Here is a 27,193-nt window from a genome sequence, read left to right as displayed (position 1 = left end):
TTGAATGTGCTTAGTCTCACGTTGTGTACAGAATCTGCTTTCAAAATCTGGCTGAAAGTGGTATTTTCATGATTTATTTTTTAGAAGATAAACATAAATAAGCTGCAGTAGGACATTTCCAAGATCAGAAATTCCCCATTTGACCAAACAACATGGTAACTAACTAGTCAGCAGGAATACTGTGAAATATATATTAAGGTAGTTATTGAAATTGAATAAAAATGCATGGTTTACTAATCAAGAGAATAAAAAGAGGCATTTGATAATTCATCAATGGTAGTGTACATATGCACACTATTGTAGACTTGGATACAATTGTAAAACTTATTATCTTGATTCTTCAAACAAGGACAATGATGAATTGATAATGTTGGGAAATGACCTTCAACTTATGACTTGCAAAGTTTTTAAGGGAGCAAGAGGATTTTTTATTTCTTTTTAGATTGGTTCTTGTCGTGAAGGAGCAGAATGAAATACAGGGAATGTAGGCAACTGATATTCCATATCATTTGTGGGAGAATATCTTGGATAGATTTCCGATTTCGAATATGTTCAGGATGTTGAGAGCTCGCACAACCTGGAATCCAATGGTGTGTAGTTGGATTCATTTCTGATGACCTACAATAAGCTAACCCTGCAAGACCCTTTATTCATTATGTTTGCAGAAAATTGTAATAGAAATGTTGTTGCTGCCTATAATCCTACAGATGACAAGTGGGTTGTTATTACCATGTCCTACATGTCATATTCATGCCCTTGTTCTATAACATGTTCAAGGCTTCGTAAGCCTATAGTATCAGGTGGGGGTCTGTTGGTAGCAGAGAACAGAAAGGGGTCCCTTGTTGTCTGTAATTTATTCACCAAAACCCATAGAATTTTTCCTCCCATGTTACCTATGAAGTCTCCCTATGTGGTAGCAATGGTGGTGTATCCAAAGAGAGGTAGTGAGTATAAAATTCTGGTTAAAAGTATTGTTGATGGGATTTCTTCATAGGTGTATGATTCTAGGAGTGATTCATGGAAAATTTGTTGTAGTTTTGAAGGGATTTTTTCCATGTTGGGGCATGCTGCTCATTTAGATGGCTTTTTGTTCTACCTCACCCATCGTCCTGATTACTTGTTGGCCTTTGATGTTGATGTTGGAACTTGTGATTTGGTTGAGGTTATCATGGCCCCTATGGTTTGCCCGCATATACTGGAGCACGAGGAGTCCTTGATTCTTGTTGAGGGTATTGAGGAGATTGGAGTTTTGAAGAAGATTAGTATATGGGAGCTCTATGAGTCTGTCAAGCAATGGCAGAAAGTGTGTAGTATGCCCAATCATCTCTTCAGTAAATTCAGTCACGGTAATCTTAATCACTTTTTCATTGTTGGTCTTTGGGGCAAGATTTTCTTTTACAGAAACTACTCTCTTGTCATTTTCATGTATGATCTTTTGGAGAATAGATGGTGTGGATTGCCACATTGTCCTCTTTACAGTCGCTTGTGTAAGCCAAGCTGGTTTTGCCTTGCAATGGGGACTCGCCTTGACGTGATGGTATAATGCAATATATCATAAATTACATTCAAAATGTGGGATTTCTTACCTTTATTTGTGTCTCTATGTAATGTAGGTTTTTAACCCCATACAGAAATTACTTGCATATGAATTCTAAAACACAGAAAATAAATAATGCTAGAGCAGAACACATAAAACACATATACACAGAGATTTTCCCCTAGATCCCAAAACCTGGACTACCAGCTTGATTTTTCATTATGTTCCTTTCAATGTTATAATACATATTTATACATGCCAAAGCATCCAATACCATGGACCGAAAACCATCGTGTCCAAAAAACATGTGCGAAAATCATGCACAAAACCATAGGTGGGTCTGCCCAATCCTAACATAGGGTCCAAAACCAAAAAATTTTGGGGCGCTGCCCTGGACCCCATAAAGTGGGGTTATTGGTGCCCCTCAAACCCCCTATTAACTACGTGGAAAGAATATAACACAACCCAACATTCTCCCACTTGTTGTTTTCTTTCCACAGAGGGCCACAAGAGAGCTTAGTCATTTTTCCAGCCCTGAAATGCCCATTGTCTCTCTACACCAAGAGAGCTTCTCAGAGCTCACAAATTTTTCCAGTGCATCTGTAGTATTCTTCAAAGTGTCCACCTTTACCAGCAACACCTTTTTGTCTTCTATCATATCCCTCACAAAGTGATACTGAACATCAATGTGCTTTGTCTTTGAATGATATGCAGGGTTCTTTGCCAAGAAAATTGCACTTTGGCTGTCACAGTCTATCCTTATAGTTCCCTGTACTAACCCCATACTTGAACACAATCTCTGCAACCAAACTACTTCCTTGCTTGCATGAGTGGCTGCCATGTATTCTGCCTCTGTAGTTGATAGTGCCACTACAGATTGTTTCTTACTCATCCAACTGATTGCACCTCCAAATAGGTTAAACACATACCCACTTGTAGATCTTCTCTGATCCAGATCTCCAACCCAGTCTGCATCAACAAAGCCACGAATATCCAACACTTTGTCCAATCCTAGTCTTCCTCGGTAGCACAGACCATAATCACTAGTGCCACGCAAATACCTAAAAACCCGCTTCACGACTGTCCAATCCTCATTTCCTAGTTTTGATATAAATTTGTTCAATATTCCCACTGCATGTGCAATGTCTGGTCTAGTACAGACCATTGCATACATCAGGCTACCAATTGCACTTGCATATGGAACACGGGACATGTCCTCTTCCTGTTCTTGTGTCTTGGGACACTGTTCAACAGATAACCTCACACCTACAGGAATAGGAACCTTCACCGGTTTACTATCCTACATATTAAACCTTTGCAGTATTGTCTTGACATACTTCCTCTAGTTTAACCAGAGCTTCCTCTTTTCCCGATCTCTTTTAATTTCCATGCCCAAAATATAGTTTTCAGCACCAAGATCTTTCATGTCGAATTTGGAGGACAATTGGGTCTTCAAATCCTGGATAATTTCTTTGTCATTTCCAACCAGCAACATATCATCTACATACAAGACCAGATAAATAACACGGTCACCAATTAATTTAAAATACACACAGTGATTTGCTTTGCTTCTGGTGAAGCCAAGTTCCCATATAAATGTATCAAATTTCTAATACCACATCCTTGGTGACTGTTTTAACCCATACAGAGACTTCTTTAACTTGCATACCAGTTCTTTCTTACCCTTCACCACAAAGCCTTTAGGTTGCTTCATGTAGATTTCCTCTTCCAGAATCTACTTTAAAAATTCGTCGGAAAGCAATATTTTCATGATTTCTTTTTTAGAAGATAAACATAAATATGTTGCAGTAGGACATTTCCAGGATGGGCAATTCCACATTTGACCAAACGACATGGTAACTACCCAGTCAGCAGGAATACTGTGAAATGTATATTAAGGTAGTTATTTAAATTGAATAAAAATGCATGGTTTACTAATCAAGAGAATAAAAAGCAGCATATGATAATTCATCAATGGTAGTGTACAGGTACACGCTACCATAGACTTGGATACAATTGTAACACTTATTATCTTGATTCTTCAAACAAGGACAATGATGAATTGATAATGTTGGGAAATGACCTTGAACTTATGACTTACGAAGTTTTTAAGGGAGCATGAGGTTTTTTTATCGCTTTTTAGATTATCTCTTGCTGTGAAGGAGCAGAGCGAAATATAGGGACTGCAGGCTACTGATATTCCATATCATTTGTGGGAGAATATATTGGCTAGATTGTCGATTTTGAACTTGTTCAGGATGTTGAGAGTTTGCACAACCTAGAATTCAATGGTGTGCATTCATATTCATTTCTAATGGCCTACAAGATGCTACCCCCGCAAGACCTTTTCTTCATTCTGTTTGCAGAAAATTGTAATAGAAATGTTGTTGCTGCCTATAATCCTATAGATGACAAGTGGGTTGTTATTCCCATGTCCTACATGTCATCTTCATGCCCTTGTTCTGTAACATGTTCAAGGCTTAGTCAACCTATAGTATCAGGTGGGGGTCCATTGATAACAGAGAATATAAAGGGGTCCCTTGTTGTCTGTAATTTATTCACCAAACCCATAGAATTTTTCCTCCCATGTTACCTATGAAGTCCCCCTATGTGGTAGCAATGGTGGTGTATCCAGAGAGAGACAATGAGTATCAAATTTTGGTTGTAAGTATTGTTGATGGGATTTATTCACAGGTGTATGATTCTAGGAGTGATTCATGGAACATTTGTGGTAGTTTTGACAGGAGGTTTTCCATGTTGGGGAATGCTGCTCATTTAGATGGAATTTTGTTCTGCCTCACCCATGGTCCTGATCACTTGTTGGCCTTTGATGTTGATGCTGAAACTTGGGATTTGGTTGAGGTTACCATGCCCCCTGTGGTTTGCTTGCATATACTGGAGCACAAGGGGGCTTTGTTTCTCGTTGGGGGTACCAAGGAACTTGGAGTTTTGAAGAAGATTAGTATATGGGAGCTCGATGAGACTGTCAAGCAATGGAAGAAAGTATGCAATATGCCCAATTATATCTTAAGTAAATTTAGTCATGGTAATCTTAATCACTTTTTCATTGTTGGTATTTGGGGCAATATTTTCTTTTATAGAAACTACTCTCCAATCATTTTCATGTATGATATTTTGGAGAATAGATGGTGTGGATTGCCACACTTTCCTCTTTATAGTTGCTTGTGTAATCCAAGCTGGTTTTGCCTTGCATTGGAGCCCTACCTTGACGCGATGGTATAATGTAGGTATCTTAGTTAACCTATTCCCAATAATGCAATCTCGTAAATTGCATTCAAAATGTGGGCTTTCTTACCTTCATTTGTGTCTCTCTGTAATTATGTGACAAAGATAGGGAATGTTGCTCATTTAGATGGATTTTTGTTGAGTGGCCCATGTAGAAGGACATTTCTCCATGGATAGGCTTGAATTTATATTTGAGTTTTCCCTATTAACCCTTTCATATCTACAGAAATAGTCAAAGAGGCAAACTCAAATAGTCTTGCTGACAAGAATCACAAAATTTTATTGATAAGCATTGCAGGTGGGATGGGGAAGCCATCAACATTTCCTATTTGTAACAAACGAATTAGTTGGTCCAATTTCATTAGGATTTTCTCCTATCTCTTTGCTTCCAAGCTCATACAATATTCCCTAGCTATGTAATTGACTAACTAATGCTACTGTTTGATTCACAAATGAACTAAGATACAATCTGGAACATCTGGCTCTACAACCACTATAGGATACTAAACAACTGGCTTTGGAACATATGTTTCCACCCTTGCTTTTGTAGGTGGTTCTAGATCCACCCTTGTTACTAACGTTGTTGGTCCTTATGCTATAGGTGTTTCTTACTTTTCTTATGGTGCTAGACTGACTTCTACATATTTTAAGTCAAATCCATCTTAGAATCACTCTTTTTGGGGTGAATTCAACCTTCTTTCCCATGCATTTCTTGGGGATTTCGGGCATGCCATGTCACATTCCAGATTATCCAAATGTTTTGGTTGGTCCTGAATAAATCCATCTCTTCACAAAGCTCTTTGAAGGGGAAAGGATATAAGGAAGGGTCAAACAGGAAGATGGATTGGTTCTTTCTGAACTATAACTTACTCTTTCAGGGAAAGAAATATGGGTCTTGGAAAGCCATATATTTTTGAAGAAAGTAAGGTAAGTATTGAGGGGAAGAAATATAGTTTGTCATGCTCTACTCAAGAGAAAACTTTGGTAAGCTAATTTATTTGAGGTTTCTCTGGTATGTTACTTGATTTGAACCTCAAAATATTTGCTCAACAACAACAATGAAAATCTAATCTAACCTACAACCACAGGTTGAAAAGACCTTCCTACAGAGTGGAAATCTAGTTCAAAATCCACTGTAAAAGAAAACAGTCTAACCAAAATCTACGATAAAAGAAAATCGTCTAGCAAGAAAAAGAAAACCACATCAGAAAAGGTATTGAGTGTATGTTCTTCATATTAAGGTATTGAGTGAGTGTATGTTCTTGATATTAATGTATTGAGTGTATGTTCTTGATCACCACATCAGAAAAGGTATTGAGTGTATGTTCTTGATATTACCCAAGTCTATTAGCCTAAAGCCTATGGGAACCCACTCTTAACTGACCCCCTGCCCTAGTCACCTGAATGGCTCCACTTCTAGCTCGTTTCTCTCTGGGGTACGTCTAGAGATGTTCTACTTGAGCCTTCTGCACCGACTAAGGTGTATTTTACAATACTAGAGCTTGACTGCATGCAAGGAAGGACATTGGCTATAATGCACAAGGATAATATGGATACTGCACAAGGAGAACAAGGAGAATATGGAGAAAATTTTGGATATAATAATATTAATAATGACATTGTAATAATATTGCAAATATTGATTATTTAAATATAAAAGGTGTCATCCAATCTAGTGTTTAATGTATTCAAGATGTTAAAAGTGATTAAAATTGATACACACAATTTAAGCTAGGGTGATAACAATGCAATGGGATTCCTATAAAATATATATGTATTGATTATTTGAGTATAAAATATATGTCCTTTTCCAACCTTTTTAGCTCACAAATTCTTTCACTTTTGCAAGTCTCCTAACTCCTTGCATAGTCAAATTTTCTCATTATGACTTATAAGACCTCTCACATTTCAAGACATGGAGCATTTTGTTGATCTTCTTGATGAATGTAGAAAGCAATTCAACAACATGATAACTCTCCTTTTATCTATATATACAATTTTATATTTTTACAATTAAACCGTTTAGACATTGCCTGGCCCAGAAGTTGAAATTTTGAAATCTCGTTAGGCATGGTCTAGCCTAGAAGCTGAAACCGACTCTTAAAAAGGATGAGATGGGGGTATAAAGAAATCTGTTGCAAGAGATAGGAGACCAGGAGCATCACTGCCTGTGTATACTACTATGTGGTCTAGGCTATCTACCTAATTTTACTCGCAGTGTCGAGTTAGATGGGTTAAGTTATACTCGTGAATGGGCCAGGAACAAAAATAGGTCGAGAAGAATGTTTCCATGACTGTCTGGTCAAGTTTAAAACAATGTAAGTGCTTCTTAAAATTTTACTATTTTATATATAGTTTAAGGTGTATTTTTCTTATATCAGGTATTATAGTTCCAGAGTTGTGTTTTTATGTGAAGTTTGAGAAACGTTTTTTCTACCTTGCTACTAAAGAGTTTAGTATCTCTGATTTAAATATGCTAATTTTATTGGTTTTTGTGGGATGGTAGTGGGACACCAACTTGGGTTTTTCTCACAGACACCAACAGAGGGAGAATGTAATGATGAGTAGGGAAAAATCATTGTTGCCAGAGCATTTTCATAACATAGGTCCAAGGAGATAGAATTGGCCCAATAGTTGAAACAACAACACTGCGCATCCAGGAGAAAGATGCTCACCTAGAGAGAGAGAGTAACAACCATTATGTAAAACACCAACATTATCAACCCTGGGCTAGAGGAGCATCATAATGGGTTTCTTCTCATTTTTCTGCAGAAGGTTGTTCCAGCTTTAGTTCTAGTCACAATCATCATTGTAAGTAGCAGTTGCATTGTCCTGCTCTGCCATCGTCTGGGTCTAGGATTTTGCCCCAAATTAGGTCTATTTTTCTGCATAGGAATAAATCAAGCTCTCTTCATGATTCACCTTCATCCTCCTCTCTCAAAAGGGAAGTTATTGCAGCTAATAGATCTCCTGTTGGTGACTGTGTTGGGAGCTTTCTGCATGAGCCATTTCCATTAGCACTATCTAGGGAAGCAATTGTAGCAAACATAACTGGTGCAAATACTAGAACTTACATAAAAGAGAATCTCAGCAAGTGCCCACCCCATTTGAAGAACATGAGAGAGATGAAGAGGAATGGCTTAAAGGCAATCTCCCAAGGGATAACAACATTCCTACATTGGGCATTTCTTGTGTATTAGAGAGGGTTGCAACATTTTCTTCTACCAATATGTCACCCTGGTCTAATTCAATGCAATCCCGGGGTTTTTGTAGGCAACAACAACAACAACAGTAGCAGCGGCAACAACAATGGATGCCAAAAACTATTTCTCATCCCGGGTCATCCTTTTTAGCACATGGATACTGTGGGTATCCTTCATCAATGGTTGGACCTATGACAATAAGGACATCAATACTAGTTTTCTTAGCCCCTCCCTATCGAAGGCCTCATTTGGATTTCTTAAACAATGACACCAATTTGGTGCCTTCTCCACTCCAAACTGCACCGACAGTTCAAATTCAATCTGTTATCCAAGTTTGCTCTAGTCCACCCGTGTGGAGTTACCACAAAGCTTAGACCCAAGTTCCTTAGATAATGAAGACTCCACACTTCAATTGCTCAATCAACTTCAACTTTGAAATTTATCTAAAATAAGTTGATCTATTGATATTATTCACATTTCATTATGAAATTTTCTTCTCTTCCAAGCAGTTATTGATATGAGAGGGTAGTATTTGTTATAGATTCTGACTCTGCTTTTCCTTACAATGTCTTATGAGCTTACAGAGCTGAATGTTTATGCATTTTATGGGCAATGTTTATCACACACCAGAGTTGGAGGGCTATTCCAATGAGCTGATATTTTGTATATGCATCCACTAGTGTTTTTTGTCTTCATCATCAAGTTCTTTCCACCTAATTTTTTCACTGTAAATTCAATTTTTGAACATGAAGATGTCCATATGTCTATTGCATTGGATTTCTGAAGATGTCATTGGAAATTGTTCATTGAAAACCCGTGAGTGAAATAATAACTCACAAGGATGAAGAATTGGTGGTATATTAGTTCTAGGGAGTGTTTGGGCTCATATTATCATGTTATTAGGCCCTAGATATCAAGTAAATCATCATCAATTCCTCGTAAAATACCTAATATGAACGATTCCCAAACATTGTTTCAACTAAAGGGAAATCTTCCCCAACCTTTGTTGGACATCAACTCAACTATTGGTTAGTTTCCCTCCACCTTAGGGATTATAAGTGTGAATACCAATGTTAATGAAGTCTGAAAGCCTATGGAACCATTACCTTATTACTATGAGATCAAAAGACTAGATTTCATGCATTAGATGTTGGGAGAACAATATGAAGTCATTGGGTCTTTTCCCTGATACTATCGAGTCTAATATTGATCTAACATGGCACACTTGCCAACACTTAATGTAAATAAATTGTGTGAACCAAGGTTTCCACGTGTTAGATGATGTATCATTATGATGTGGCATGTTGATTTGCCATACTTGTGTGGTACCAATGTGGTGTTAATAAGGCTAAATGATGTGGTAAGGTGTTACATGGACCCTAATGTGGAGTTCTTGATCCTATATATCGAGATGTTAGGATGTTGGCCAATGGTGAGTCCTTTAGAGTTTCCTAGGGTCTTGATGATTGATGTCCTAATTATCAGCCTATCAGTTCAACAGATTGGGATGTCAGGTGTTGGCTATCAACAAAGTCCATATCAAAACTGTAGGGGTATGTCTTGAGGGCCTTAGGGGTTGGTAGATGGATGATAGTTGATGAGAGATGGGATTTTTCAATAGATGACCCATTGTCGGCTTGGGAAAAGTTGTAAGAAATTATAATTATTGCTAAAATTTTGGCCTCGGTGGGCCAAATGGTCAATTTGCTTGAGCAGGCTATGCTAATCAGATGGTTAAATAGGTTGGTGCCACACGCTAGTATTTTCAGGTAGGCATAACTTTGTATCCATGGATTGGACTCGAATGAAATTTATATTGTTGGAAAGATGCAAAGAGAAAAAGTCGATGATTAACTCAAAAACTTTTTTTAAGATGGTTATTTGAGGTAGAATTTTTATAACCCCAGTTCCTTAAACATTTCTAGGAAGTTAGGTTTAGATACAGTGCACCCTTAATTGAGCATTTAGGGGATGGGTATGTTACGAATGGTATAAAATCTAAGTTTCACCACTTGGATTTAATGGCCTAAGAAGGGAGGAAATGGGTGGGCCTTGTCGAATTTTCTTTGAATTAAATTTTATAGGGTTATCTGATCCATATTTGAGTGTGATGTGTTATTAGAACATCAATTTTAGATGAGCATAGACTAGTGGAGGTGTAACCAAGGTGAGTAGATACATGAAATTTTATTATTTTCTTAATCCATCAGTTGTGTATTGTTTCAGCACATAAGAAGACTCCCAACAATAAAAGAGAAAGTAAAATCCTTGGTAGAAAGATGGTACAATGGCCTAAAGGAGAAACCTCACATTGTATATGTGAGGAATATGGAGGAATATAGAAACTCCTCTCAGATAGAAAACCTGCCAAGAAATATGAGGGAAGACAATGAAAGGATCATTCAGGAACAAGGCAATTAGAAGTGAATGCTTTGTTGCTACAAAGCCTTTATGCAATACAAAATAAACTATAGTAAGGACCAACAGTTAGCAATGCAAAGAGAAACCCCTAACGAAAAGTACAAAGTCAATGTCAGCATGGGAAGCAAACCCGACTCAACTTCCAAGATAAAAGAGTACTCATCATCAAGGCCATTGGAACTTGTTCATACTTATCTTTGTGGGCTAGCAAGAACACAAACACTAAAATGTAAAAGATACTTTATGTTGTTGATTAATGATCTCACAAGAATGACATGATTCACTTTTCTTAAAGAAGAATATAAAGCAACAAGCTTAAGGCTTATAAAGCTCTTGTTGAGAATGACACTAATCGAAAATTCAAATGCTTATACATATGCTTATACATAGATATAAGATCAAACAAAGGCATGAAACTATTTAAAATTATCTAAAAAGGACCATCTTTTCTACTCTATATTTATGTGTCTAGCTTCAAATGCTTATTGCTTACTTCCATTATCTTATGGAGTGATTGTGATGGAATGGATAAATTTTTTCATGTTTCTTTAGTTAAACCATTGTTTTTTTCTTCTATTTCACTTATTTTTCCACTCCTAGACCCAACTATGATGAATGAAAATAAAAGTCTGTTAATTGAAATTAAGAATTATCATTTGAATGGGAAAAAGATGAGAACCACTTCTATAGATGTAGAGGGTATTCATATATCCAATGAGATTGATTCTCTTTAAGTACAATTTTTTTAGAAAATAACACTTGGAAAAGCATGTATATTTTTGTATACTAATTGATATATGAGTAACCTCCCCATTTCTCTCAAGCTTTAATTTTTGAATGAAAAATATTATATTTTTTAACATCTACATTTTTTTTATTTTTTTTTAAATGTTTAGACTTCTTTTCTAAAATGAATTTCAAATTTTACAAAAAATTAATATTTATGTTAAAAAAAATGAAAATTTAATATTTATGTATTAACATTTTAGAAAATGTAAATCTATTTTTTTATAAAAAATAAAAATTAAAAAAAAATGATTTTTTTAATTAATATTATTTAATATAATTAATTATTAAATAAAAATAACAAAAAATTTAATTTATATCACTAATAGCTTATCATTAAAACTAAACAAATAATTGAGAATTCTTTCCTATATGCTTGTCACATTTGCAATTTTACCACTATAAGGTAAGAAAGCTATTTTCACATATTATTATAATTAAAAAAATATGCAACAATAAATGAATTTAAATTTTAAAATAAAAATGATATCCATCTGTATTTTATAATGATACAAAAATTCCAAATACACATAATTTCAAATTTTAAATCTATTAACAAATTAAGAGTGCTTAATTCACTCAATATACATATCAAATATAGTATTGAACTTTGTTACATATTGATTACTTGGGAAACCTATACACTCCATAAAAAGGTTGTGGTTTCATTGTGGGAATTACCCAATCTCTAGCTCTCTTCTATATGATGATTATAATCACAATGCCACCAAATCCAATTCCAAACCCTATTGTGAGTGTTATTAATGACATCTTTTCATCCACATGTTTCAACCATCCCACTTTATCTTTATTCTTAAGACCACCAACACCTTCCACATGGCATGGTGGCAAAGGAGGTCCACATAAACATCTGTTTCTTTCAAACGAAGTTTGGTTGAATGTACTTAATTGTGTTTCTCTTGGGATTCGCCCACATAACTTCTTGGATGAAGCACCAAAAACACCCAACCAAAACAATTGAGAGAGCTCTTTAGGAATCCTTCCACTCAAATAGAGTTTGAACTTTTGATGAGATTAACCATGTTCTCCCCTGGTTTTTCTACTGATCTGAGTAACTTTCAATTAACCAAGAGACTTTGTGAGACTTGTTTCAGTGGTTACCTTGAAACTTTAGAAAATTAACCCCTTTCTAACCTTTACGAAGATCCAACTCAATCTATATTCCTGATGGACTTCTCTATTGCTTCTAAAACATTTTCTAGCCAAAGGCACACAAGCAGGTTTGGAAGCCTTGATCATAGTGTGATGGAAGAAGGATAAAGGATGCTAGAAATATATTAGGGAACCAAAGTTGAAAAAGGATCTTATACTTCCCTAAAGCCAAGGACCTTCCTAAATAAATTTTATCATATTTGCAACAAATACAAATTATAATGGCAAAAAAAATCTTCAAATGAGGTATTAAGTGAAAGAACTATTTAACAAAACCATTTATTCTTTCTCTAGTTAGAAGAAAAAGGCTTCATGATTTAGCAAACAAACTTGCAAATAAAACATTTCTCAGTTAGCAAGATAGTCTTCCAGGGCTTTCTCTCTAGATGCTTTGAATAAAGGAGAAGCCTAGTTTATTCACATATTTTGAGCCTCTCTAAGGCAGTCAACAGTTCTCCACCATTTACACCCTTAAATGGACCCCATCACAGTAGCATCAGGCTACACTTGTGAATTCCCCTCCACTAGTTGTTGTTTATGGGAACCCTGTAATGTTTCCTTTAAAGGATTACAAACACCTACCCACAACCTGCAAACTTACCAAATTGGTTGTGTCAAGTTGTAGCCAAAAGCACAAGCCGCTACTTTCAGCAATTTGACAGTGACTTCTCTCTTGTACACCTTACATCCAAGGGAAAATTCTATCCTCTTGCCAATGATATGTTGAGTGACCATTAGTTTAGTAAACTTTATTAAATTCAGATATGTATACATCTTGAAAAATAGGATATAATGTAAGGGTTAATACAATCACTTTTCCTCTCAAGTCAACATGGTTTGATGGCTTCTATTACATACTTGGCTTGATATTTTGATGCCTTTGTGCGATATGGATATGGAATTACAAGAAACAATTGAGTTAAAAAATTGGATTTGATGAATATCCATTTGTGTCCTATTATGAGATGACTTGGTGAATGGGTATGCAGGAAACTGACCTAACTCGAATGCTCATTTGCAAAAACTCGACTAAGTTGTGGCTAATATATTTTCCCTCGTGTCCAGAGATGAAGCTCACCATGAAGGGTATGTTATCTTACTTTGTAGACATGGTTTATCAGATCAAAGTCATAGTTGTTTGCTGCAAAAATGGCTCCCCTTTCACAACTCCCTACGTTTGTTGGCATTGCAATTTACTAGATTGGATATATTTCCATTTGAAACTTACATTGGATAAAGTATTTATCTGGAATATATATATTTTTTCCATTGTAATTGCATTTTATGTTGTAATCTATCTATTGACTTTCTCAACTCAATCTTTGACACATTGGGTTACAGGTATCTAAACAAGGGTTTATCAAATTTCAATCTTGCATTGGACCTCAGTTTCCTAGCTAATGCACACAAATATACTTTCTTCAAGCCTAAGTTCATATTCTATGCCACTTACTTATCTGAGAAGATCGATTATTGGAGATATATTACCATCTATAGGCACCTAAGAGAAAAACTTGAGTATCAAGTGTATCCTATATTCAAGTACTTTGAGAATTGGTGCCAGGATGAGAATAGGCATGATGACTTTTTCTCAACCTTATTGAAGGCACAACCACAATTTCTGAATGACAGGAAGGCCAAGCTTTGGTCAAGGTTTTTCTGTCTCTCAGTGAGTTAATCTTGAATTACATCTAATATATTGTAAACATCTAGGAAATATGATGTTTGTTATTTTCATCCAATATTTATTGGATGCTTTTCCGTTTCTCATTCTATGTGAATGATTTCTTCTGGGTACACTTGCTTTCCTTTTGCAGGTATATATGACAATGTACCAAAATGATTGCCAAAGTGCAACATTTTATGAAGGCATTGGACTGAAAATAAAGGAGTTTGGTATGCATGTTATCACTGAGGTGGGTTAGAAGTTTCATATATATCACAATACTTAAAATCCGTTTTGTGTGTCTAACATTAATTTCTAGTGATGTTTTGTGTGGGATGGATTTATCAATGTATTTCTATGATAGATGCAGACAACCCGAACTACAACAAGGATTTTTCCTATTGTCTTAGATGTTGAGAATCCAAAATTCAAAAAGAAACTTGACAGGGTGGTAGACATCAACCAACAAATAATAACAATTGGAGAAAGCCAAGCTCCTGGCTTTGTGAATAATCTCCAAAGAATTCCTATTATAGCTTCTTTGGTGTCAGAATTAATAACAACTTATTTGATGCCACCCATGGATTTTGGTTCTTTGGATTACACTGATTTTGAGCCACATGTTGTGTACTAGATGCATTTCATACATGCAGAGCTGCAAGGTTGCACTATATCATCAAGAATGGAGCTATGTGACTCTATGAATTTCTTTGTAGCAAAAGATTGTCTTTACATATGCACATGCTATATGAAACGTTGGAGTTCTGTAATCTAAAGTTCTCAACAATTGAGAGTCCATATGTCTTGTTAATAAACAAAATATTTAGACTTAATAGGCATTTTTATGCCATGATTTATGCAAACATTAATCTCTTGTAGCTTGAGAGAAGTGGTAGAGAAAAGATTAATATCTCCTACCTTAACAGAAGTGGTGGTTAAGATCAACACATACAAGAACTTTGTGGTGGAATATTATCAAAACTGATAGAGGGATATGCAAGAGTGTATAGTAAGAACCTTGACAAATACACCCACTGCTTCCAAGAATTGTGATTTTAAAATCCAGATTTAAGAAGTGTGATCAAAATTTGCGATGCGATATTGCGATATCGCATATCATAATTTTGTTAAGCTCCTCAATTTAAAAAAATTTGAATTCACAATTGGAAAAATGTGGGGTTAACAATTTTTAATATAAGGTTCATATCACCTCCTTATGACTCCCATACCTCCACCTCACCTCATCCTACCTCACGCTCACCTCATCCTCCACCCACTTCACCCTCCACTCACTTCCCTCCTTCATCACTCCTCTTCACGTGGATGGAAAATGCTTGATTTCAATGGTTTGTTGTGTGAATTTTAGATTGATTTCAATGGTTTGTGTATTAAATTTTTAACTTAGTATTATATTTATATTATAACAATTATATTATAATTATAATATTTATTATAATTTTAATATAATTTAAACTATAATATTATTACATTTTAATTAATTTCTATTAAATTTCTATAAATAACTAGTTTAATTTATAATCACAATTAATTGGCATTAATTAAAATTAATTATATACATTAGTTAATTAATAATTGAGCTAGAATAAATTGTTAAATAATTAAAAAAACTAATTTAGGATTAGAATTTAATTATCAATATTTCTGATTTTTAGCCTAAGCAACAGATATTCTAGAATTCTGGCAATTTTAATATGCCAACTTCAGGAGCTCATAAATGGAGTTTTACTTGGCCAAATGAGGCATAAGATGGCTCATTGGAAAAATAAAATCATGGAGAATATTTATGAGGAGGTTTCATTAACAAATTTGATTATTTTTTGGATCTAAAATCCATCAGAAGATCAAGCTCCGAATTTTTAATAAAACTAATTTTTCTGAGTTTTATTTTCTACATTTTCATTTGCCCAAGCCTCTTCTGAATGAAAATACATTCGTCAATGATATCCTTGGCCAATTAAATCATCACAAGCATCAATAGAAAGCTCATATTTCTTTTTCAATTATTTATTTAATTGAATTTGATTAGATTTGTTTTAATTCCAGATTTAGCATTTTGATTTTATTTTTGCATTTTAATCTTGTTTTGATTTCCTTTTTGCAGGAAAACAGTTGAAAAGATGAAGAGAAAAGAAACTCAATCAATGAGAAGGATCTAGCAATCAAATAAAGAAATTTTGAGCCAATGAAAATTGATTAAAAAGATTTATTCTTCAACAAACTTCATATTTTAAATTCCTTTGTAAATATTATAAATAACAAATTGTAGAATGTAATAAGGGATTCTCTCCTCTGCAATTCTGGAATTCTAAAAACACTTCTGTAATATGGATTTAGAGTTGTAAGTGGGAGGAGAGGAATCTCGGATCTAGAGATTATTGAGGTTTTCCTTTTATATTCTGAGTTATGTATAATTAACAGAGTTTGCACTATTGTAGCTCTGGCTTTGAAAGCAGAAGCTCGGGCACTGTAAAGGACTATTAGACGCTGGAGCTGGAGAAATGGATTCAATAAATTGGTATTTATAACACTATTATTTTAAATGTTAGTTTCATTTTATGATGACAGGAATGTCTCAATTTATTTTCATATTTGTGCACTTTTGTCGATATGGGTAATTTGTCTCTACTTTATGTTATTATTTATCTATGCTCTTAAGGGTTGAATTCTGATTTCTGAGTAACTATTTACTCAGAAATCTGTCTTTTAATACTGATTTATTGAATAGTGATATGTTGTGAACTTCTTCTGCATATTATTATTTAATTATTCAAGTTATTGATTAAATGATCAATATCATTTTGCGAACTTATTCTTGAGTGTTGTTGATTGATTATGTCAGTTAAGAGGTCTCAATAGGATGTATTTCAGTATTCATAATGTCAGTTAATTGAACTATTTCATTAATTTGATATTCATTATAAACCAAACATATTTAAGTCCCAATTATTTAAAATTATCTTGCTCTTAATTGGGTTAGATCTATATCTGCCTAATTGAGATAGGATTAAGATAGTTCCTTTTGCTTGCATCTTAGAATAAGTTTGTATTTAGATTAATTTCTACATTCTTTTAAGTCCTCTTCCCAAAGAGGCAAACTTTAGTAGTGGCTTGGCTAAGCCCCAAATCAACTTAAGGATCAATTTCTTGCCCGATCAACAAGAGGGTTGATCTGATGTCTCTTCTCCATTGATGAATGAAAGTCATATTTTAAATCCATTGGAGATTGAGAGAAGGTAACTGGACCTAGTTGAACCAGTCAGAACCACCATTCGAAACGGAAAAGGAATTGCTTTAAGGTCCAGACCGGGTGGTCATCCCCCATGTTGTTGCAATGAATTGCAAGACTTCAACAAGACCATACAATGGAAACCAAGGAGAGTAGTTGGGTGCACTTTGAGGAGAAGGCTCCCATTTTAGCTCGAGAAATGGAAACGTCGTCGAACCCAACACCGATTTGAATCAGAGTAGGAAATAGTAATATGAATAAAGGAGTAAGGGGGTTCATAAAGCGCCCTTGTTGTGGACATCCAACATGTAGTGCCCGCTCTAGTTGACTGACAGTGATATGACATTAACATTTATTTAGCGCTAAGGCCCACATATTATTCTTTAAGGACCTCAAGTTGAGGATCCGAGCACATGACGCTATTATTAGTGATTGAGATGTTCATGGTTGTGATATTTATGTATGTTATCCATTGATATTATGATGAAAATAGCATGAATGATTATGTATGTTATCTATTGGTATTAGGATGATTGTAACATTAAATGGTTAAGTTTGGTCTCTATTGAATTTATGATGATGATGGAAGTAAAGGATATGTATGCTCTCTATTAAAATCATGATGATGATAAAATTGATGGATAGGTATATTTCTATTGTTGTTACGATGTTGATATCTTGATGGATATGTATGTTTCCATTGATGTTTTGATGATGATAGCCATGATTGATGTGTCCCCTATGTTACCTACTTTCATTAGTTCGGGTTTACAATGAACAATGATGTGAATGACTAGGTGTTGTTAATGATGCTATTATGACAATGACTAACAGTGAGAAACCTTGTTATTGATGATTATTGAGTATGGTAGGAAACCACCAGAGGCACTTGCATATGACGAGTTGACGACAACTAGTTTGATGAAAAAAATTATATTATTTTATTTCAAAGTCAATTTTGAAGCTTGTTATATATGTTTATCTATATTCTGATGAGATGTTAGTGGTTGCAGGCACTAATTAGTTGCTTGGCCGAATGACTCACAAATGGGTGAGGGGGTTGTACAAGTGGATGGAACTACATGGGAGGGGTGGGACAGTGTCCTTGATCTCACCCACTAGCACTCCCACCGTGACTTGGTCTGGAAAGGTGGAAACACCTTCGCCTTGAAGATCACGATGTCATGAGGGCAGGTCCCAAGGTTGGGTCGCTCATGAGGATTTTACCAGGGGGCGTGCATCAAGGCGGATTCCTTGATCCCTGACACCATTAGTCTCACTATAGAAGGCAACATACGAGATGATAGTGGTCTATGTCGTTGCACCTATACTTTCCCCTCGTAGTCACTGAATGCTTGAAGGGCAAGTGGTGTGGCTCCCTTGGAACTTCAAGGGAATTTCTTGAAGGGCACGACCAACTTGGCACCCTTGGCATCACAAATAAATATTAGGCGTGGCACCCTTGGAACTTCAAGGGAAGTTCTTGAAGGGCATGACCAAACTTGGCACCCTTGGAATCATAAAAAATAAATTAATTAATAAATATAATCAAGAAATAAAAGCTAGGTAAATTTACATCAAGGGTAAATGATGTTAGAAACCGAGGTAATTAAATCAAAAATAAAACTTGGGTTAGGAAGGATCATAGGAAGAAATAAAATAGGTTACCTTAAAAACTCTACCCTTCCCATGTTGGAAAATAGTAGGTAGATTATGTAGTTTAATTAGGAAAAAAGGGAAAGAGTGACATAATTGTAAGGATAAAGATTAATCCTAAAATAGTTAAACTTAATTAAGAGAAGAGAATGGTGAATTAAAATAAGAATAACAAATTAAATTTTAGAGAAATGTAGAGAACCTCCATGTGGCTACAACCAACATAAGAATATCCATCTAAGAGATAACTTGAGTTAAATTATGGAGTAGATAGGGGATCAAATCTTGACTCATTGATTGACTTTATTAATGAACACAAATTAAGCAGTAAAAAGGGGGATCAAGAGGCAACTAGGAGATGAAATAGGAATCTTGTTAAGGTGAGGAAAATATATATATATAGTATAGATATGGTCCTTACACTTGGTATCAGAGCTATGTTCAACCCTTGAGACCTATGGGCCCATGCATGCATGACTAGTTTTGTTAGATACAATCTGGAGCTCAACAGCGGTATACGAGTCCAGCTTAGACTCGCATATGAAACTGTAAAGTTTTTTTTCAAACTCGATCGTCTTTTATTTCTCGTTTCTTGTTTTTTTTCCTTTGCTTCATTGTTTAAGGTTTTAGTTCTTTTTTTTTGTCTTCGCGCCTGTACTTTTGATGAATCAGATGTCGTTTTAAGTCGTAAGTATGTTTGTGATCTCCCAGTGGTGGAGTAGAATTTAAATTTGATGTGCGAGGCTCTAAGCCACAAATCACAGGCTGATTTAGATCTGATATCATTTATATATTATTTTATGCTCCTTGCCTCAACTTCCGCGAAGAATTCCTGGTGAATAAAGATTTTTCTTGCTCGATGCTTGTTTTCTTCCTTTTCATGTCGAAATAGAGACTAATGGTGAGCGTTACGCGTTTTCTTTCTTGTTTTCTCTTTGTTTGCGTGTTTGTTGTCTCAAAATCGAGGCTAATAGCAAGAGTTATACAGTTACGGACGACCCTCAAAGTTCGGAGTTTAAACCTTCGTCTGAGTAGTCAGGTGTTAGAAGGAACATTCCAAATGGTTCTTTTAAAGCATAGTCTGACGATGAGCTCTCTTTGTCTCATTCCTCCTACACCAACACGCTTTCCTTATTGTGAAATATTTCAAATTTTCCATCCTAATTCGAACCTGTAACCTGAGCCGTATCAAGAAGTCATGATTCATTTGAAATTTCACATATTATAAAGTTGCATTATTTGGAAGACAAAACTCCTGTAAATTCAACAATGTTGTAATGAGAGGCCATATTTATTTATTTGCATAAAGAAAGAGAAGTAGTGCCTCGTTTTGTCAAATTTTGTTTTAAGTTTTCTCAAATGCCCTCATCTTTCTGGGAAATTTACCAATGCAATCTTCTTTTAAAATTGTTATGAATATTCTGATCTTTTATTATCACTCTTGTTATGAATTTTCTATCTTTTTAATGTTTCAAACCCTCCAAATCTTGGTGATAGGTATTCATAAAATAGAAATTAACATATTTTTCCCTTTCGATTTTTTGAAGAGCATTAATTACACATGGGGAAGTTGTTTTCTTAAAAAAATTATATAACAAAATCTATCCGAGAGCCTAAGCAAATTCGACCCAACCATTGGTTGTTGTTTGATCATGGATGTATGCATAGTCTTTCCCTTTGCTTCATCAATTCATTACTCTCTCCCTCTACACTAATCCACCCTGTGTAAAGCCAAATCAATGGCATATGGATATTTCACGCTGAAAAATAAATAAATATATATATGATGAAATACTATGCTAAAACTCCACGGAAACTAGACTTAGCAACGCAATTGGTTGGGTACTCGAGTACGCATATTTTATAGAGAGAAAGTATAAATTATGGGTATATAAGTTGAGTTGAGCTGCTTGTTACCATAATCAATACCTTATACCGCCGAAGCATTACCTTACCAAACTGTACTGTGTGTTCTCTATGCATATTTATTTTTGAATATCTTCTCTCTATGCATATTTATTTCTGAATATCTTCTCATAGCGCCATGCTCCTTTCGCCAAACTTTACAGCATGTGGATCCAGGTTTCCTCTAGTATAACCCACGTTGAATTGACACGTATATCCATTTTTGCACCATATTTTTATTTGTTCTTTAAAGAAGAAACAGTTCCCAAATTCAATTTTCCTAGAAAGACTTCGAATTCAAGTTCTTCGAGGACTCTACACTGTTCTAAGCCATTAAATAGAATAAAATTTCAAAATCTTGCAAGATTTGACATATTTCAATTAGAATTGGCCAAAAAAACAAAAACAAATGCGTCTTCAAGGAAGAAACAAGTAATCTGGAAACACGTGACACGACGAGAGCCTAGATCTAAGACATGACACCACTAGAGTCCCAGATCTGGCAATATGTGGCTTCTTCTTCCGAACCATTTTCTCCATTGAACTAACAACAAGTGGCAACATTCCCAAAAACTAAACCATCATCTCGCGATTTAGTTGAAGCAGATTTTAATGTTCAGTGGATAAAAAGAAATTAAATTAATAGGACGTAAAGTTAACTAGGTTTCTACAATATAATCATGGGGCTGAATATTGTTTGAAAATTGTGTGTTAGGTCTGGGCAGTATTTATTTCTATTAAGTGGTTAGTGGTGCTCCGTTACTTTACCTTTGTCTGAAGCCAATCAAGCATGCAAAATAAGAAACCACATAAGAACCGAGCAGCAAAAGGCTAAATTATATATATATATATATATATATATATATATATATATATATATATATATATATATATATATATATATATATATATATATATATATATATAAAATAAGGAAAGTTCAGAATCTACATTTACGTGCAATTGAATGAAAGGTGGAAATGAATTTCGTAGTATGAATGAAATGATACATTTTTAATTCTAAAAAATGTGCCAGAAATGAACTTTTAAATCAAATCCTTTAGAAGTACATTTGTGGTAACATTTCCAATTTTGAGCATTTATTCTATGAACTATAAATAAGTGACATATGTTTCATGTTACTATATCAAAATCCTAGAGTTAAGGAAAAACCTTGAGAGTACTCTCTTGTTGCAAAGGACTCTATACGCCCATCTACCATCACTTAGTTACATCATTATTTATGGAAAATTTGAGTGAAAGCATAAAATTGGTGAAATATATAACCACGCAAGAGCTTATTTAAGGGTCTCATACATTGCTCGAGTGAGTTTTGATACTCAAGCAATATCACTAATATTAGGTATTGGAATTTCAATCTTGAAATAGGATTGGAATTTCATTCTCATCTATTAAAAATAAAAAAAGGGACTAAATATCACACTTTCATTTAAATGCATTTTTAAGTATGTTTATAGTAAGTGAAACTTTGTTTTTTTTAAGCATGTATGGAAACCGCACAAACAACCCTGAAATTCCATTATGGAGGAAGCTGAAATCTCCATATATTTTCATGGGCTCGCATATTTTCAAATTTAAGTTTAAATATTAATTTTAATCGCTTATCATTTTAAAAAAAAATACAAGTTTAACATGGAAGTTAAGTGTTAAAAACTTAGAATTTATGGAGGTTGGTACTCTTTTGATTAAATTTTATAGGAATGTCAAGAACTTATAAATGCATAAATTGTTCCTTTGGAAGTATATAACAATAACAAGAAATTATAGGACCACTCACGTTGGTTATGATTTTTATTTGATTGGTTTTTATCTTATAAGGAAAAATCGTATTAAATTGTGGCAGGTGAACTATGGTTAGAAGAGGTACAAGAAGGAGTGGGGCCACTAAAGGACACAACATGGTGCCACCACAATAGACAACTCCTACCACCCCACCCAATGATGGGGAATCCATCTCAACAAAAGAACAAATACTAGTTGGAGAAGTGTTGAACTTAATGAGATCATTCCAATACATGTCTGAGGCATTAATAAACCGTTTGGAACGAGAGCATGGAGGACCTGTCATACAAAATGAAGCACCCCAAAACACTACAAGAAATTATGTACGTCGAGATTTGGAAAAGGTAAAATTTCCAGAGTTTTGGGGGTCCACAGATGGTCAATCTGCAGAGGCATGGTTTGGAAACATGGATATGTGCTTTACACTAAGAGATTACACCTCAAATATGAAGGCCAAGATGGGTATATTCTAGCTAAAGGGAAACATACTACTTTGGTGGAAGACATTATTAACCCAATTGGGGATGGATATATCAGAAGTAACTTGGGAGCTATTTGAAGAAAAATTTAGAGAACGTTACCTGTCAGAGAAGTTCCTTGAGAGGCAACTAAATGAATTCAATGCATTAAAGCAAGGGAGTCATTCACTACCAGAGTATGAGGCACATTTCATGGAATTACTCCGTTATGCCCCTCACTTAAACACAGAAAATATCAAGGTGAACAAATTTGTGTATGGATTAAATGTTAACATTCGAACCAAGGTTAAAATCTTAATGCCTCGCACCTTGCACGAGTCATTTCAACAGGAAATCATTGCAGAGGAGGAGATCATGAGCAATGAACCTAGTAAGTCAACAAGGCCAATAAGATCAGGAGTACCAAGTGGAAACAATATGGAATGTAGAAATTTTCAAGGAGGTTATGCGCTCAATCATCAAAGATGGTCAGGAAGAAATCAAAGAACATCATATAGGAATCCAGCTCAGCATCCGCACAGGGTACCTCAACAAACGCGTCAACCACAACCGCACCGGCCTATGCAACAGCACCAAGTCACACCACCTCAACACCGATCTTCTTTCCAGTAGAGTACCAGACCAACTCCCAATTTAGTTAGTAGTAGGAGCCAAGCCCCTAAGAGGGGGTGTTGGACTTGTGGAGGTCCTCACTACGAGAGGGATTGCCCTCAAAAGACAAGTAATACCAACTCAACTAAGAATGCAACTACAGTGGGGGATCTGGGGAAGGCTCATCACATCCATGCAATGGTGAACAATCACCAGGGGGAACACCAGTCCACTGTGTCGGAAACCTCAGGTAATATTGATGGTATGAGTTTTGTCATTTTAATAGATCCAGGGGCTACTGATTCATTTATTTCTCTAAATGCATTATCAATGATTAAACATAAAGCAACTGCACAATATGAATTTAGACATGTAGAAATGGCATGTGGTATGAAAAGAAATGTAGGAAGGATGGTAAAGGATTGTGAGGTGGACCTGGGTGTATGTAAGACCAAGGTATCCTTGTACTCTACAATTCTAGGAGTTTATGACGTAGTTATAGGAATGTATTGGTTAGAGCGACATGAGGCGCTCCTAGACTGCAAAGACAAGATTCTACATTTCACCGACGATGACGACCAAAGAAAATCATTAAGGGGAAAGAACCGAGGGGTGTCCATGAGGTTCATCTCCTCCATGCAACTAATGAAATTTAGGCGAAAGGGATGTCAAATGTTCTCCGTGGTAGCTCTAAATGATAAGGGTGACTCTAAATACCTTGATAAACATCCATTCCTTGTTGAATTTAAGGATGTATTTCCCGAAGAACTACCCGAACTACCCCCAAAAAGGGAAATTGATTTCACCATAGACCTTAAACCAAGCACTAAGCCTATTGCAAAGGCGCCCTATCGTATATCGGCTCTAGAACTAAAGGAATTGCATATCCAATTAAAAGAATTATTGGACTTGGGGTTCATACGACCTAGCATATCTCCATGGGAAACCCCTGTGATTTTTGTTAAGAAAAAGGATGGGTCTTGGCAACTATGCATTGATTACTGCTAGTTGAATAAAGTGACGATAAAAAATCAATACCCTTTGCCAAGGATAAATGACTGATTTGATCAAATGAGCGGGGCGACTGTGTTTTCAAAGATAGATCCGAGGTTGGGATATCATCAGTTGAGAATCAAAGAAGAAGATATTTCGAAGACAACCTTTAAAACAAGATTTGGACATTATGTATTTGTAGTTTTACCCTTTGGACTGACAAATGCCCTGGGTGTTTTCATGAGTTTGATGAACAGAATATTTCAGGATTACTTAGAGAAGTTTGTACAAGTCTTTATCGATGACATTTTGATCTACTCAAAAACCCCAGAAGAGCATGACGAACACTTAAGGATAGTTCTACAATGTCTTAGAGAAAACCAATTATACAGTAAGTTGTCAAAGTGTTCCTTTTACCAAACCAAGATTCATTATCTTGGACACATTATCTCTGGGGATGGTATCGCAATAGACCCGGTAAAGATCGAGGCCATCATGGAATGGCCAACACCAACCAATGTTCATGAAATACGAAGTTTCATGGGCATGGCAGGGTACTATCGTAGATTTGTCGAAGGGTTTTAAAAAATAGCAAACCCCATTACCGAACTTCAAAGAAAGAACAAGAAATTCATTTGGACTGAAAAATGTGAAGAGGCATTCCAAAGGTTAAAGGTGTTATTAACGACAATGCCAATTTTGAAAGTGTCGGATATGGAACAAGAATTTTTGGTTTGCACTAATGCCTCCAAGGAAGGGTTGGGTTGTGTGTTGATGCAAGAAGGAAGAGTAATAGCTTATGCATCAAGGAAACTTAGAACCCACGAAGAAAACTACACAACTCATGATCTAGAAATGGCAGCAATTGTTTATGCACTAAAGAATTGGAGATACTACCTTCTAGGAAGGAAGTTTGATCTTAGGATTGACCATTGTGTGCTACAACACATAATCACTCAAGATCACTTAAATGCAAGGCAAAGATGATGGTCTGAGCTAATTAGTGAATATGATTTTGATGTCACTTACATCAAAGGAATGGTAAATAGGGTGGTTGATGCTTTAAGTAAGAGGTCGTGAATATTTTCAGTGATTCCCTTAAAGACAAATTTGAGGGAGAAACTGCTTGAATTACAAATTAAAGACACCTGGTATCAGGAGGTTAGCAAAAGTTTGAGGGAGGATGAAATGAGGGTCCCAAAATATGAAGAATGCTCCCTTGATAATGATGGGCTACTACGATTTCAGGGAAGGATATATGTACCACCGAATGAAGATATATGCCAAGTAATCTTAAATGAAGCACATCGCGTAGTATACATGGCACACCCTGGTGTTAAGAAGATGAGTGCAGACCTGAAACCACTCTTCTTTTGGAAAGGAATGAAGAAGGACATCGTGAACTTGGTAGCAAGATGCTTAGAGTGTCAGCGAGTAAAAGCTGAACACAGGCATCCAACAGGTTTATTGCAACCCGATGAAATACCAAAATCTAAATGGGAAGTTTTATCAATGGATTTCATTGTAGGACTACCAATGACCTCAAGAAGACATGATTCCATATTTGTCGTGGTGGACACGTTGACCAAGAGCGCCCATTTCATACTAGTTAAGACTACATATAAGGCACCAAAAATAGCCAAAGTTTTTATTAATGAGATTATGAGATTTCATGGAGTGCCTTGGAAGATCATATCTGATAGGGGAGCAGTGTTTACAGGAAGATTTTGGACCAGTTTCCAAGAAGCTTTGGGAACCCAATTGAACTTCAGCACAGCTTATCACCTGAAGATAGATGGGCAGACAGAGAGGACTAATCAAGTCCTTGAAGACATGCTTCAGATGTATGTGATGGACCAACTAAAGAGATGGGAGGAGTTTTTACCACTTGTGGAATTTGCTTACAATAATAGTTATCAGAGTTCCATCAAGATGGCGCAATTTGAGTTCTTATATGGAAGACCTTGCAGAACACCTCTCAATTGGGACCGACTAGAGGACCGAATATTAATAGGACCAGAAGTGGTGCAAGAGATAGAAGAACAAATGACTATGATTAGGAGGAGGCTAAAAGAAGCACAAGATCGACAAAAGAGCTATGCTGATGCTCATCGGGTAGACCGAAGTTATGAAGTCAGGGATAGGGTGTTCCTAAGAGTAAGGCCCCAAAAAAGCTCTATAAAATTTGGAAAGGGGGAAAAATTGTCTCCACGGTTTGTGGGACCTTTTGAGATCTTAGAAAGGAAAGGGTCGGTGGCATATAGGCTTGCCTTACCTCCATCTCTAGCACGTATGGATGATGTGTTTTATGTTTATGTTTTACGTCATTATATTTAACAATGTAAACTTTGAAACAGGAACCCACATTGTTACCCATTTTGTAGAGATAGCAAAAAAGTGACCCGATTTTGAAAATGGGTGATGCAGAACACACGTGTTTTTTAGAGCTTAGTTTTTGGCACTAAAAAACACAAATATAATTAAAAA

At 35.5% G+C, this 27,193-nt stretch overlaps 1 protein-coding gene and 3 pseudogenes across 1 annotated transcript; all 4 read left to right on the top strand.

The window, feature by feature from the left end:
* Window positions 1-1,543, top strand: part of LOC149189545 (F-box/kelch-repeat protein At5g43190-like) — a 51,755-nt pseudogene extending 50,212 nt beyond the window's left edge.
* Window positions 1,544-3,511: 1,968 nt separating this feature from the next.
* Window positions 3,512-4,780, top strand: LOC149189544 (F-box/kelch-repeat protein At5g15710-like; annotated as a pseudogene).
* An 891-nt stretch (window positions 4,781-5,671) lies between these two features.
* LOC149189543 (uncharacterized) lies at window positions 5,672-8,422 on the top strand (annotated as a pseudogene).
* Window positions 8,423-8,551: 129 nt separating this feature from the next.
* Window positions 8,552-14,666, top strand: LOC149189542 (magnesium-protoporphyrin IX monomethyl ester [oxidative] cyclase, chloroplastic-like). The gene is made up of 5 exons (XM_089410271.1): window positions 8,552-8,600; window positions 13,401-13,452; window positions 13,708-14,035; window positions 14,184-14,282; window positions 14,403-14,666. The coding sequence occupies exons 1-5, from the start codon at window positions 8,552-8,554 to the stop codon at window positions 14,664-14,666; spliced, it is 792 nt and encodes a 263-aa protein (XP_089266397.1).
* Window positions 14,667-27,193: the final 12,527 nt, after the last annotated feature.

The sequence above is a fragment of the Pinus tabuliformis genome, chromosome 3_1, assembly GCF_031772625.1.
Source record: "Pinus tabuliformis cultivar Carrire ecotype Pingquan chromosome 3_1, CPIR1, whole genome shotgun sequence".
NCBI classification, from domain to species: domain Eukaryota; kingdom Viridiplantae; phylum Streptophyta; class Pinopsida; order Pinales; family Pinaceae; genus Pinus; species Pinus tabuliformis.
The sequence above is the reverse complement of the archived record's forward strand: the minus strand, read 5'-3'. Positions and strand labels throughout refer to the sequence as shown.